This window comes from Ctenocephalides felis, unplaced genomic scaffold (assembly GCF_003426905.1).
Source record: "Ctenocephalides felis isolate EL2017-DRISC unplaced genomic scaffold, ASM342690v1 CF-g0.4_SCAFFOLD_01170, whole genome shotgun sequence".
In the NCBI taxonomy this organism is placed as follows: Eukaryota; Metazoa; Arthropoda; class Insecta; order Siphonaptera; family Pulicidae; genus Ctenocephalides; species Ctenocephalides felis.
In genome coordinates, this window is record NW_020537324.1 from 81,796,680 (window position 1) to 81,810,636 (window position 13,957).

At 29.8% G+C, this 13,957-nt stretch overlaps 2 protein-coding genes across 2 annotated transcripts in view; both read right to left on the reverse strand.

Annotated features, from left to right (window-relative positions):
- LOC113365890 (transcription factor mef2A-like) overlaps positions 1-12,042 on the reverse strand; it is a 73,108-nt gene extending 61,066 nt beyond the window's left edge. The window contains exon 1 of the mRNA XM_026607431.1: positions 11,806-12,042. The gene's annotated coding sequence lies outside the window, so the exon portion shown is untranslated. The remainder of the gene's footprint in view (positions 1-11,805) is intronic.
- LOC113367774 overlaps positions 1-13,957 on the reverse strand; it is a 126,833-nt gene that overhangs the window by 40,363 nt on the left and 72,513 nt on the right. The window contains exons 7-8 of the mRNA XM_026609354.1: positions 13,460-13,525; positions 11,806-12,051 (exon numbers count right to left, since the gene is read on the reverse strand). Coding sequence (XP_026465139.1) covers positions 11,806-12,051; positions 13,460-13,525 — 312 coding nt within the window. The remainder of the gene's footprint in view (positions 1-11,805; positions 12,052-13,459; positions 13,526-13,957) is intronic.

Genomic DNA, 13,957 nt, shown 5'->3' on the forward strand with positions numbered 1-13,957 from the left:
AGGAGAAAATATATTTTACAAACTAGCAAATTCACCTCCAAAAACCAGGACTCCAATGACCAGCAAAATTATTCTCAGTTCGAGAAGAAAAAGAAGAATCCTAGTAAATTAAGAAAAAAATGAGGAAATTACATAAAGTCTTAGAAGATGAAAAGAGGACTCTTCTGATTTTGGACTCGGCACGAACAAGAGAATTTTACATACTAATTTAAATAGCATCTTAGGAGATAAAATGAAGACTCTACTGACCAGCAAAATTAATCTCATTATCAGTACTGGAAGAAAAATAGTATTTCTACTAACTAGCAAATTGAAAAACCGACCTAGACAATAAAAAAAAGACTCTACTGGCAAGCAAATTGAAATTCGACATTAGACGAGAAAAAAAGGGCCTGGATTTTAACTAGATTTTCAATTTTTACTGAAACAAGCCTTTACTGATCAGCAAAATTAATATCAGCACGATAAAACAAGGTCATTGTACTAACTGGCAAATTAAATAACGATCTAGAAGATTAAAAAGTAGTGCTAACGATAATGACTTATAAGATGAAAAAGGCTTTACTGACTCTTTTTAAAAATGCAGAAAGAAGACACATATTTTGTGTCGAAACTTACAGAATATATTTAAGACTTCCGAATGATAAAACACATGTAGTATCAAAATGTACAGATTGATAATTTTAGATAATTTCACACATTTAATGTCAAAACGTACAAAATATTTTTGTAGAATGATGCACATTTTGTAGAAACGCTCATAATTAAAATATCTTTATAAATTCTGATGACGAAACGTGCAGAAGAAAAATATCTTTAAAATGTTTGAACGTTGAGAGAAACACCTATCAATACTTGTTTTTTTTTGTTTATCATAATTTGGCTTAAGAAAATTTGACAAAGGAATCAGATATATATAAATTATTCCTGTTTTTTTTTGAACTATTAAAATCGGTTCAGTCATCGTCTTAAAAACAAACATACATACAAAAATAAAACTGGATCGACATTTGCTGAATCTAATCATGTTCAGATTGACGACTTCATAATATTCTTATAATTCTTTACGAAATCATATCTTTATTTTTTTCATTCCTCAACATATGCGTGACGGGAGAAAAACACGTCGTCTCACCTGAGAACAGACGTGACGTGACGTGACGTGACACGTGACATGGCATGACGAGAGGTTGAAATAAATCGCAACATTGTTGCGAAATAAATTGCATTCGTAGGAATTACGAGAAAAAAATGATATATCGTCGTTTACGGTAATTGCAATAATTGATATAATGACGATAATGGGATATGAAACGATTTTGTTAACGTGAGAGAAATGATTAGGAAGAGGGCTCTACCAGCAAGTCAAAATAAATGTAACTAAAATTACAACTATTTGTTTTTTTTTTTCGAATATAAAAAAAATTTGGGAAGCATATTTATCGAGGACAAATACTGCACGTGAATTAATGAATCAATGAAAAACGCGCTGTGACAATAGATTCAAAAACTTTGAATATCCAAATGTGACAATTCAATAAAAATGAAACCAAATTCAGATTAGGCTGGCACTTGTAATGACTTATATGTCCTAAGGAAAATAATATGTGGCATGCTTTGCAGTGGGTAAACCAAACTATACTTCTACATTCAGAATCAGTTAAACTAATAATTTTCAAAAAATATTTTAGGCCTGTACAACGTATGCCGGGAAAGCTAGTATATATATATTTAAAATAATATATATATATGTATATATATATATCTCATATATACAATTTTTCTGTAATAAAGTATGTAAATATACTCCTCCTAAACGATTATTCAGATTTTGATAAATCTTTTTAAAGTTTGTTAAGGAAATTTTTTAAGGATTCTTATGATTATAAAAATATAGTAATACTGTCAAAATAAATGGAAAAAATTGCAAAAAAACGACACGTCATTGTTTGACATTGAAAATATATTGACAAATGAGAAATGTCACCTGCCAGAAATTTCAATACACTTATGAACCTAGATTAAAAAAAGTACTCTACTAGCATGTAGAAATACATATTAGGGTGGTTTTTAATATGAACATTTTCGAAATTCTATGCTCCCAAGGTCTCAAATGCTTCCAAAATGATAAAAAACAATTATCAGAAAGTTTTAGCTGTTAATATTAACATTTAGACAGTCCGCATTCAAACAAAAGTTTCTTGGTTCTTCTTCCTAAGTCAATACTTATTTTATAAAATATATCAAATTCTTGATGTAAATTTTTTATATGATTAAAATAAGCAAATACAATGTTTTTCTCAAAATTTTGATTCACTTCTTGCTAAGTTATCAAATTCCAAAATAAACAAATACAATTTTACCCTTGTTATTCCTATAAGAAACTTTGGTTGGAGTGCGGATTATATTAAAGTTAATATCAAGAGTTAAAACTTACAGGGAATATTTCTGTATCAATTTGGAAGCAATTGAGCTCCTGGGAGCAAAGTCGAAAATATCCATATTAAGGACCACCCTTATATATATATATATATATATATATATATATATATATTAATTGTTTAATATGAACAAAACAGCACTCAGATTTGTTTAACACAACTTTATTTTATGATTACAGACGTTTCGAGACTATGGTGTGTCTCATCTTCAGTGTAATTTCAAAAACAGTTACTTATATACTACACATTCTTTAATAACTTATTTAAATTTCATTTAATTTTTGATATACAAAAAACACCACCTATTCCTTGCAATGCTTGACACAGTACTGAGGAAACACATAACACTTACAGAAATATTCTAAACAAATTTGAAGTGTCTAGATGGAGACAGAATGGATATCATTATAATGTAAACAAAAGGAGTGCTATCGCATACAAAAAATCGATAAAAATGAAAAAACAAATTAATTTATTGAAAAGAATAAGATAAATGAAAAAATTTTTTATAAATTATTAATGATGTTTATATAAGTGTCATGTAAAATATTTGTGTCGGTTCTTAGATTTATGCTATTGTTAGTCCGAACTATTAACATTGATTCTGCCATGCTCCGTTTAAATAAGTCTTTCTCATGGAATAAAATTTGGGGATTGTCAAAATCAAACTTATGGTTGTTGATATTAGCATGATCCACAAGTGTACTTTGAAATTTTTTGTTATCTATTTTTTCACATTGTAATTCATGTTGCCTGAGTCTCTTTTCTAAGTTCTGGCAGGTCTGGCCAATATATTGCTAATTGCTCTTATTGCTCTTATATTGGCCAGACCTGCCAGAACTTAGAAAAGAGACTCAGGCAACATGAATTACAATGTGAAAAAATAGATAACAAAAAATTTCAAAGTACACTTGTGGATCATGCTAATATCAACAACCATAAGTTTGATTTTGACAATCCCCAAATTTTATTCCATGAGAAAGACTTATTTAAACGGAGCATGGCAGAATCAATGTTAATAGTTCGGACTAACAATAGCATAAATCTAAGAACCGACACAAATATTTTACATGACACTTATATAAACATCATTAATAATTTATAAAATTTTTTTCATTTATCTTATTCTTTTCAATAAATTAATTTGTTTTTTCATTTTTATCGATTTTTTGTATGCGATAGCACTCCTTTTGTTTACATTATAATGATATCCATTCTGTCTCCATCTAGACACTTCAAATTTGTTTAGAATATTTCTGTAAGTGTTATGTGTTTCCTCAGTACTGTGTCAAGCATTGCAAGGAATAGGTGGTGTTTTTTGTATATCAAAAATTAAATGAAATTTAAATAAGTTATTAAAGAATGTGTAGTATATAAGTAACTGTTTTTGAAATTACACTGAAGATGAGACACACCATAGTCTCGAAACGTCTGTAATCATAAAATAAAGTTGTGTTAAACAAATCTGAGTGCTGTTTTGTTCATATTAAACAATTAATATTCGTTCCACTCATATCATAAAATTATATATATATATATATATATATATACTCGTATATATATATATATATATATATATATATATATATATATATATACAGGGTGGCTGATATGTAATGCAACAAAGTAAAGCGCTATAACTTTGTCATTTTCATTTTAAATTTCATTGTTCAAAAGCAAAAATGTCGGAAATAACGTTAAATTTTAGAATCAGTTTATATTTGTTCTAATTGGCCACCTTTGGCACAAATTATGGCCTTCAAACGGCAGAAAAACCATGACACGCTGCACGAAAATGGCTCTGTGGTATTTTGACCCATTCCTGGCGAGGCGCCTGCTTAGGATGATCGACACTTTGGTATTTTTTAGTGTGAACCTTACTCTTCAAAATTTCCAAGACACAAAAGTCCAGCGAATTTAGATCCAGAGATTTTGGTGGTTATTGTGCGATGGAAATGAAGCGAAAAAACTCTTTTACAGGCCATTTTTGGTAGACGCGTACTGAGTTTGATGGTGCTGAGTCCTGTTAGAATGTCCATGGTCTGCGACCGAAATTTTTGTCTATCCAGGACTTCAATACTACCTTTAAGACATTTTCCCGATAATTTCGGCAATTATTTTGATCCCACGGTCGATGAATAAGAGCGGAATGTCATCATCGGCCGTTACGATGGTTCACACCAGTACCGTCAGCGGCGCTTGAGTTCTGGTGGCCAATCAAAGATGTAAATTTTTAGCTGACCCTTTTGGCAAGTAAACCCTATCATTTTGTTTGTTCACAAACTGCTCGATTTGGAAGGACTTCCCATCTGAGCAAACCAAATTCGGTAACTAGCCACTTTCGTGCAAGCAAAGCAACCTCTTGACTCCTTCCCGTCTAACTTTGTTTTGTGCATCGATGAGCTCTTGCACTTTTTGGAACTTTAATGGCTTTAGTCCAAGCTCATTTTTCAATTTGTGTTGCATCCGTTTTTGCGATATGTTCAGCTCACGGGCCGTTTTTTTACCACTGCGACACGAATTTCGATCGATTTTTGCCTATACTTTTTGGATCATTTCTGGGGTTGTTAGTGTTTTTTTTCGTCTACTTTTTGGACGCGGTGCAACATTGAGTGTATCACGGTTACGAGATATGGTACGAGAAACAAAATATTTGTTCACATTTAAATGCTGGAGGGCTCTAAATATAGCCATTTAAGGTTTTCCAGCCAAGTATGAAGCAATCGCACTATCACGCTTGACTTCCATCACGAATAACTTTTTTTCTGAATGCAATAGATCAAAATGCTTTTGTACGCTTGTAAACAATTAAATAAACAATCACTGGAATAAATCTGTCATCTGTCTGATGAGCGGTTTAGAAATTATGGCGGTCTGAAATTGGTTGCAATACATATCAGCCACCCTGTATATATATATATATATATATATATATATATATATATATATATATATATATATTACATGACTAATTTTCAATCTATTACCGATAAGCCATTCGCCATTCTAACCAGGAACACAATTAAAGGCGTGAGTCATTTTTTTTTGTTTTAAATTGATATGCACTTATTCAAACACTGATAAATGCCTCGGCAACGTTTTGATAACGTCGAAATAGTTTATAATATAAAATGGAAAATATTAAACATTTATATAAATATGTGCCATGAAATTATAAAACATTCCCGATAACTGATAAGAGTAATATAAAACAAATGCGCGAATGTTTTAATTATTGTATGAGATAAGGGTAATAGAGTGTTATTAGAGGTTTCAGATGAAAATTGTAATATATATATAAATATTTTATATATAAAATTCTTCTGTACGAGTGTATGATTTGATACTTCTCCCAAACGGTTATTCGGATTTTGCTAAATCTTTTAGAAGTTTGTTAAGGGATTTTTTTAGAATTTTGTGATTATAGAAATATAGATTTCAGAAATAAATGAAAAAAATTACAAAAAAACACTTATTATTGTTTAACATCGAAAACATTTGAACTGTCATCTGCTAGAAATGTCAATTCACTTGAAATTTGAATTTAGCTGAAATTATAAGCCTAGATAATACTAAAATATATATATACAAGAAAAATGTAATGTCTAAATTATTATTGCCGAAAAGCATCTGAGATGTGCCAGTAATTGAAATAATATAAGGTACAGTCAACGGTTTGGCAGATGAAATTATATAATTCAGTTTAATAAGTCAAAAATTGCATATACATTATTTTTTTAAACTTATGCAAGTCGCATTTCGGTTTACTTTACTAAATTATTTAACAATACAAAAAAATATTTCTACCTATTATAAAATAATTTAAAATTTTGTTTCATTTGTTTGTCATTGGATATGGAATATTTAGCAAGTTGATCTTAGATTGAATAGTGCACATATGAACTAGATTTTACAAATTATTACACCTAAGATTTGAACATACATAATAATGTTTATTAAATTATTAGTAAGAAAAATGTACTTTAGAAATTATTATTGCCAAAAAGCAACTAATATATCGTAAGGGGTTATGCAAATTATAGACTGAATTATTGAAGAAATTATATTGTGTGTTAAAATCAAGTGTTATATTGTTTTTTTACCGCAGATACTGTATTATTATTTTCAGATTTTTTTATACTGCTTATACTAAAACCATAAATGAATCACAAAGGCAGGTCATCAAATAGGATATTAAAAAGTATAGGATAGGATATTAAAAAATTTGGAACTTTTGAATTGTAGATGTGGGTACAGGACAACGTTTGTCGGGTCATCTAGTATATATATATATATATATATATATATATATTCTGCTTTTGCTAAAGATCCCCCAGCTGATGATATTATTCTCGCAGTACTAAATCAATATATGCGTCTGGTTCAGCTCAAAATGTTACAACAGGAGTTCGACTCGCAAAAACAGAAATATTGAATCAAAAATACGTGGTTAAAATATTCGATTAGGCGTACCACATAAAACCTAACCTACAAAACGCCTGAATGTCGAATAACCATTTCATCATATTCTGATGTCTCATGGGCAAGACAATCATAAAGTTGGGTTTTATATGTAAAATGTCTTATTGCACAGCAAATACATAGCCTTTTGACAGTTTCTTACTACCGACTCATACAAATATAGACCCCTAACAGAGTTGGCTTCAGAAAGTTACACACAAATACATAGTGCAATTTCAGTGCCAAAAGATTCAGAATGACTTGTAACGTCACAAAAATTTAAAAGTAGCAAATTGCATGTTCCATCTTTTGGAAGTTAACCCTTTCCACTCGGATGCCGCAGCTCCGACGGCAAATTCATGCAAATTTCAGGATTAGTGTGTGGAAAGGTTTAATAATATGTATCATTTTTTAAAAAAAAAAAATGGTATTAGTGATAATGGGATGAAGGACAAGGAAATCATTTGTTGTGGTGGCTCTCACACCATGGACCTGCCTTCGGGCAGACTACCATTTATTATTATTATCATTTTTATGCGCTATTGGGGATCGAAATAGGGGGATATGTCTGTCGCGCTCTTGCCGGCATCGGGAATATAAAGTATATACACTCGGTTGTATATATACACATGTAATAGACAAATATACATGTATGTATATATACATATACATATACATATACAAATGTATATGTATATTATATACATATGTATATCCAGTGCCAATTATATACTAGACAGCATGACTACACTCGGTGCTTACGTCATGTACCATATAGTGCAACCCAACTGTTTAAAACCGAGTTTCGATTATACGAAATTATATAAATTACCAGCTGTACTATTTATAGTACAATTTTGAAACCAAGCCAAAATTTTCTTCAATGTTTAAACATTAAGTTGTGATAAAAATTATATGACATAAATGTTTCTATTTATTTTATTTAATTAAATAGAGCGATGAGTGTCAGTCAAACCTTACTTGGTATTCAATATCGATTTGAAGGTATACCAAGTTGCTGTAGGGTGATATAATGTTAGACAAAATTGTAGATAATTTAATTTTGTACAGGTTTGCCGAAAACATTATTTAAATTCAGCAAATAGTTTAAAAATTATGCAAGATATAATGAAAAAATGCACTTAGAAAAGAATAATTTTCGTTAAAGTCAATTCATAGTTTTTCTTAGGGTTTTTAGAGTAGAAAGAGCTGCTGTAGGGTCTTGTAATATTAGACAAAGTTGTTTTTTATTCAATTTTGAACAAATTTTCCAAAAACATTATTCAAATTCCGCCAATAGTTTAAGAGTTATATTTAATTTACTAAACAAGTATACTTTTTTGCCAAGTAAATTTTGTTGTAACGCTCAATTTAGCTTCAGGATTTTATTGTAACATTGAACATCGATTTAAAAATATACCGAGTTGTTCTACAGTCGTATGTCGTATAGGAAAGTTGTAGATTATTTAATTTTGCACAAGTTTGCCAAAAACACTTTTGAAATTACGCGAATAGTTCAAAAGATATTCAAGATTTAATAAACAAATGCACCTGTAGATAAATAATTTTTGTTAAAGTCAATTCATAGTGTTCTATAACGGTTTTAGAGTAGAGCGAGTTGCTGTAGGGTCTTATAATATTAGACAAAGTTGTTATTTATTCAATTTTAAACAAATTTGCCAAAAGCATCATACAAATTCCATCAATAGTTTAAATGTTATATTTTATTGACATTTAGTGTACTTTTGCCAAGTAAATTTTGTTGCATCGCTCTATTCAGCCTCAGGATTTTATTGTAACATTCAACGTCGATTTAAAAATATACCGAGTTGTTCTGAGGTCGTATATCGTATGTAAAAGTCGTAGATTATTTAATTTTGAACAAATTTGCCAAAAACATTATTTAAATTCCTTCAACTGTTTAAAAGTTATATTTAATTCACTAAATAAGTGTACCTTTGCCAAGAAAATGTCAAAACTAATTACTAGATTTTCAATCAGGTTCGATAATATACAGTATTGTATATATATATATATATATATATATATATATATATATATATATATATATAAAAGAGGATCGTGTTAGTTACAATACTTATAACGCACGAACGGCTGAACCGATTTAGCTGGAAATTGGCAGGGAAGTAGTCTAAAGCCAAGAGAAGGATATAGTGTATTTTTTATCCCGTTTTTCATTCAAATTTAAATTTAATTAATTATATCCATTATCACTATAGATTTAGTTTATTCAATCTATTCGCTTGCCAATCGCTTTGATTAAACAATAAAAAGGCCTAATTAAAATTAAACTTGACTACTTTATAGTGAATGAATATTAGTTCTTGGTTCTATATATATAACTCGGAAAAAAAGTTTTTATAAAATCGTGAGTTTTCTGAAAATAGTTTGTACTAAAGTAGTGAATCTGCTAGAATCCATCAAGATGTGTATAATGAAGTGAATTCTAGATGGAATGTCAATTACTTTAATTCTGGTGGAAATGGCGCTCATTAAACCATATGATTTAAAAGAAAAAAACTTCGTATATGCCTTCTTATTTGCATGATAGCTCACTCATTTTACACGCAAAAAACTTGTAACAGCACTCATTTTAAAGTTTATGTCGAGCACTAAAAAACCCAATTTCACCGAAATGCATAAAATGTAAAACCTCGACACTAGATGGCTTTAAATACAACAATTAAATCTTGAACGAAATAAAAAACGACTTTGCTCTTTCAAATCTTGCTTAATATTATGCCTAGAACACTTTATGTAATAGCGATTTTTTAAGATTTTTATTGACATTATTTTGTTCATTACATGATTTTCGTTAGAATGTATATTTTAGGAGATATTTGCAAAAAGACGAAGAAAAACGCCAAAAATATATGAATTTTTCGTGGCCAGTAACTTGAAAAGTATTAGTTTCTTTGAAAAACTATAAAAGATATTTTTTTCTTATAATTAGTTCTTTTGTCAATTTCTGACGTTATTTTGAAAAAATGTAATTACACAATTGAGAAAAGGTGTCATCCCAAAGGTGATGGCGCAACCTGAATTATTTTCACTTTTGAACTTGAGGGTAAGATGAACCTAATTACAAAATTTCATTCAATTCGGTGCGCAGGAAAAAATTCAGACCTAAAACGTTCCGTTTACTGCACTCATGCAATTCCAGTTAAATTTGGATTTAAATGTATACTACATTCTTATGTTGTATGAAAAAGTTTTAGATTAAATAATATTTATCTTGTAGTTTAAAATGTGTTAACAATATAAAATTTCAGCGCACCAAAATTACATTTGCACCTTCAAAGTCAATTTTAACATACACCGAGTTGCCGTAGGTCATTATAATATTCAACACTATTCTAGATCAATTAATCCTGTATAATTTCCCCAAACATTCCATACACCCCAAACGAACCGTTTAGAAGTTACAACAAATATAAATATAAATATAAATCTATATATATATAAAAGAGGATCGTTTAAGTTAGAACACTTATAACCCACGAACGGCTGAACCGATTTAGATGAAAATTGGCAGGGAGGTAGTTTAGAGCCAGGAGAAACACATGGGATCTTACTTTATTTTTTTTGACCGTTTTCATTCTAATTCAAAATTAATTAATTATAAACTATCCATTCAGATAGTGCCATTGCCCATTCGTATAAACAGTGAAGTGAACTATAAAACTCAGTACCTATGGTTGACAAATCATATTGTTCTCAAACAATTATATACTCATTGGTATTTATAAAACATTTTCTGAAATATTTTTTTTTTAGTTATGTGATTTAAAATCAGAACCTAAATTTGGTATCGATCAAAGAGACATTTTGTCGAATAACATTTTCTCAGTTATAATTTCCCAGAATTTATCGAAGAATAGATAGTAATATATGAAGGTCCAGGGTTAAAAAGGTCCACCACAGATGTATCAAAAACCAGTAAAGTTAAGCATTGTTTAACAACAATATTTCAAAGTAGAGAGAAAAAGATATATAACAACTAGAACCTTGATTCTTATGACTTTGCTATTGGGCGATAAATGGTAATCTTTAAAAATCCATAGTAAATGTATTTTCTTTTGTTGGTAATTTTTTATCATTAGTTAAAAATGTAAATATTTTGAAAAATACCTTTAAAATTAAAATAAGACATTAAACCTGTTTGCCATCTGGACGTTCCAAGTTACCCCGCATATAGGATAAAAAGGTCTAGATAACAAATTTTTGGAAGACATCAAAAAAGCACATTTCTACAATGATGAAGTAGAAGTCAGTTTACTGAACGTAGTCAGATAATTGTTCGTTTGAAATGTGTTATTTGTTGTGATATAATTGTTATGGTTTTCACAATATAGTTTATATTTGATCAAAGTCAAATTGGACCTTTGTGTCTCGCCTTGCTCTACATATATTCTTTTTATTAAATTTACTTTAATTCATCGAATGTAACTTGAAACTTTTCAAAAAGCAGGTCAAAGAAGAAATACTTAATTCATTTTCTATCTCTCCTCGCAGAAATTTGAATTTTTTTTGATAAACTTAGTAGTATTATTTACAATTATACACAAAATCCAGAATCCAAAAAGAATCAGAAAAACTTGAAACGTAATCAATAAGCCGAAAGACCAAAAAAGACTTGGATTGGATTATAGAATAAAACCAGTTTGATTGTATTAACAAAATATAGACAAACTAATGGGATTTATTGTTTTTATAATACGTCATTGTATTTAGCATTCAAACAACTTAATCCTTATGCACTTGAAGTATTAATATTTTTGATCCTCTAGAAATTGTTTAGAATATACCTTACTTAGCAAAACAATGTTTGCCGGGTCAGCTAGTATAAATATAAATATCATATAATAAATAAACGACTTACCTTATTATCCTTAACCGCCTCTCCTCTCTCTCTGTCCCTCACCGCTCTGGCAGCTGTTTCTGCTTCCCTGGTGTAGTAGAGTTTCGAACCGGCCAGCAGTAGCAGCACCTGCCGCCAGACGCGCTGCTGGGCGTGAGCGTTGCCGCAGGACGGCCCAGCGCGGATCCAAACCAGGCCGACGAGGGTGAACTTGGGGTTCGTGGAAATGTTGGCTGATGACGATTGGGCGAACACGGAGGACGAAGACTGAAGAGTAATTGACAAGTTTAAAAATATAAAGTTTTCTGTATAATTATTATATTTAGTGAATAGCTCTTTAGGGATCAGAAACATGAACTCTGAGGAAAGTCGATGAAAAGACCTGCACGGTTTCAAGATTTGGTGCTGTAATAGATAGAGACGAGAATTTGACTGGAAAGGTGCAAATAAGGAAGTACTGCGCCAAATGATAGAGAAATAGAGAAAAGACCTCTACTGCCTATCATATTGGTCCACTACTATTTATTATTTTCATTAATGACATTTCTGATACTATTAACTGTCCACATTTACTATTTGCAGATGATCTGAAACTATATCTCAAAATAAATTCTATTGATGACTGCTCATTATTACAGTCTCAACTTGACCTTTTCCAATCTTGGTGTATCTATAACAAATTACATCTAAATATATCAAATTGCAAGATTCTTAGCTTTACACATAAGCGCGTTCCAATACTTTTTGATTATAAAATTTCTAACACCAGCATTGATAGATGTTATAAAATTTCCGATTTAGGTGTTCTATTTGATTCTGGTTTGTTTTTCACAGATCATGTAATTGATATTTGTAATAGAGCACATCGATCTTTAGGTTTGATACTAAGAAATTGTAAACAATTTAAGTCTACCAATGCACTTCTTTGCATGTACTATTCTATTGTACGTTCAAAATTAGAATACGGTTCGATTATTTGGTATCCTCATCATATCAACAACTCTGATGCGATAGAGAAGGTTCAGCGAAAATTTCTGAAGTATCTTTATTATAAAACATATAAAATTTACCTGAACGTGGCTTTGACCACAACTTTACTAAAAGAATTTGGTATTCCTTACCTTGCCTCACGTCGATTTATCTGTACAATTATGTTCTTATTTAAACTTTGCAATAATTCTATAGACTGTCCTCTTATTCTCAATCAACTATCCTTTAATGTTCCAAGCTATCTTCGCGTTCACAATTATTTTTCAATTATCCCACCCCTAAATCTAATTCCCTCTTAAATTCGCCAATTATACTAATGTCCTCTAACTTTAACTTAATTAATAATGAAATAGACATTCACAACACATCACCTAATCAATAATCTCCATCTGCACAAGTTAATCTTTTTATTTTCTTTCAAATATCTCATTATTTCTTTATTCTGTTTATAAATATTATGTTACATTCTGCATTATATGCAATTTATCTTAGCATTTTATGTTACTAACTATATATTGTAATTTTGTATATTTTATTTGTTATTCATTATTTTAAATAATTGTATTTTTGAGTCCTCTTAGAGAAATCTGTGGGCTATATATTTAAATAAATAAATAAATAAATAAATAAATATTGGAAAAAGAGTTCATTCTGCAGAACAGCAGAAAGAAGAAAGAGAACTTACCGTGTATATAGGATTGATAAAATCGTCAATAGCACTTGCAACCATCATGTCAGTCGGGAAAAAATTCTGGAACAAAAAAATGAAATAATTAAAATCTTAGTTTTAAACAATAGGTCAAGAGTGATATATCACAAAACATCAAAGCATCATAAATAAATGTTTTTTAAAAAGAAATCATAATTAATAATGAAAAGTTAAAAGTATAATGACCATGTAGTGACATAATACAATACACAGTATAAGTGCACAGAGGGTCTATTGTGCCCAAATAAATCGCTTACATCGATGATGTAACTTTATACACTTCTTCAAATTTTTAATATTTTTTTAGCATTCCAAAGGAGAAGTTTATGTTTTCATCAAAAAATCCGATTCGCTAATTTTATGTTTTCTCGACGTTTCAAGCCATTCTGAATCCAATGAGACCAAATTTGGAAAATGTAAATCGAAATTTTCTCTAAAATGGCTGGACCGATTTCAAAAATTTAAAAGCCATTA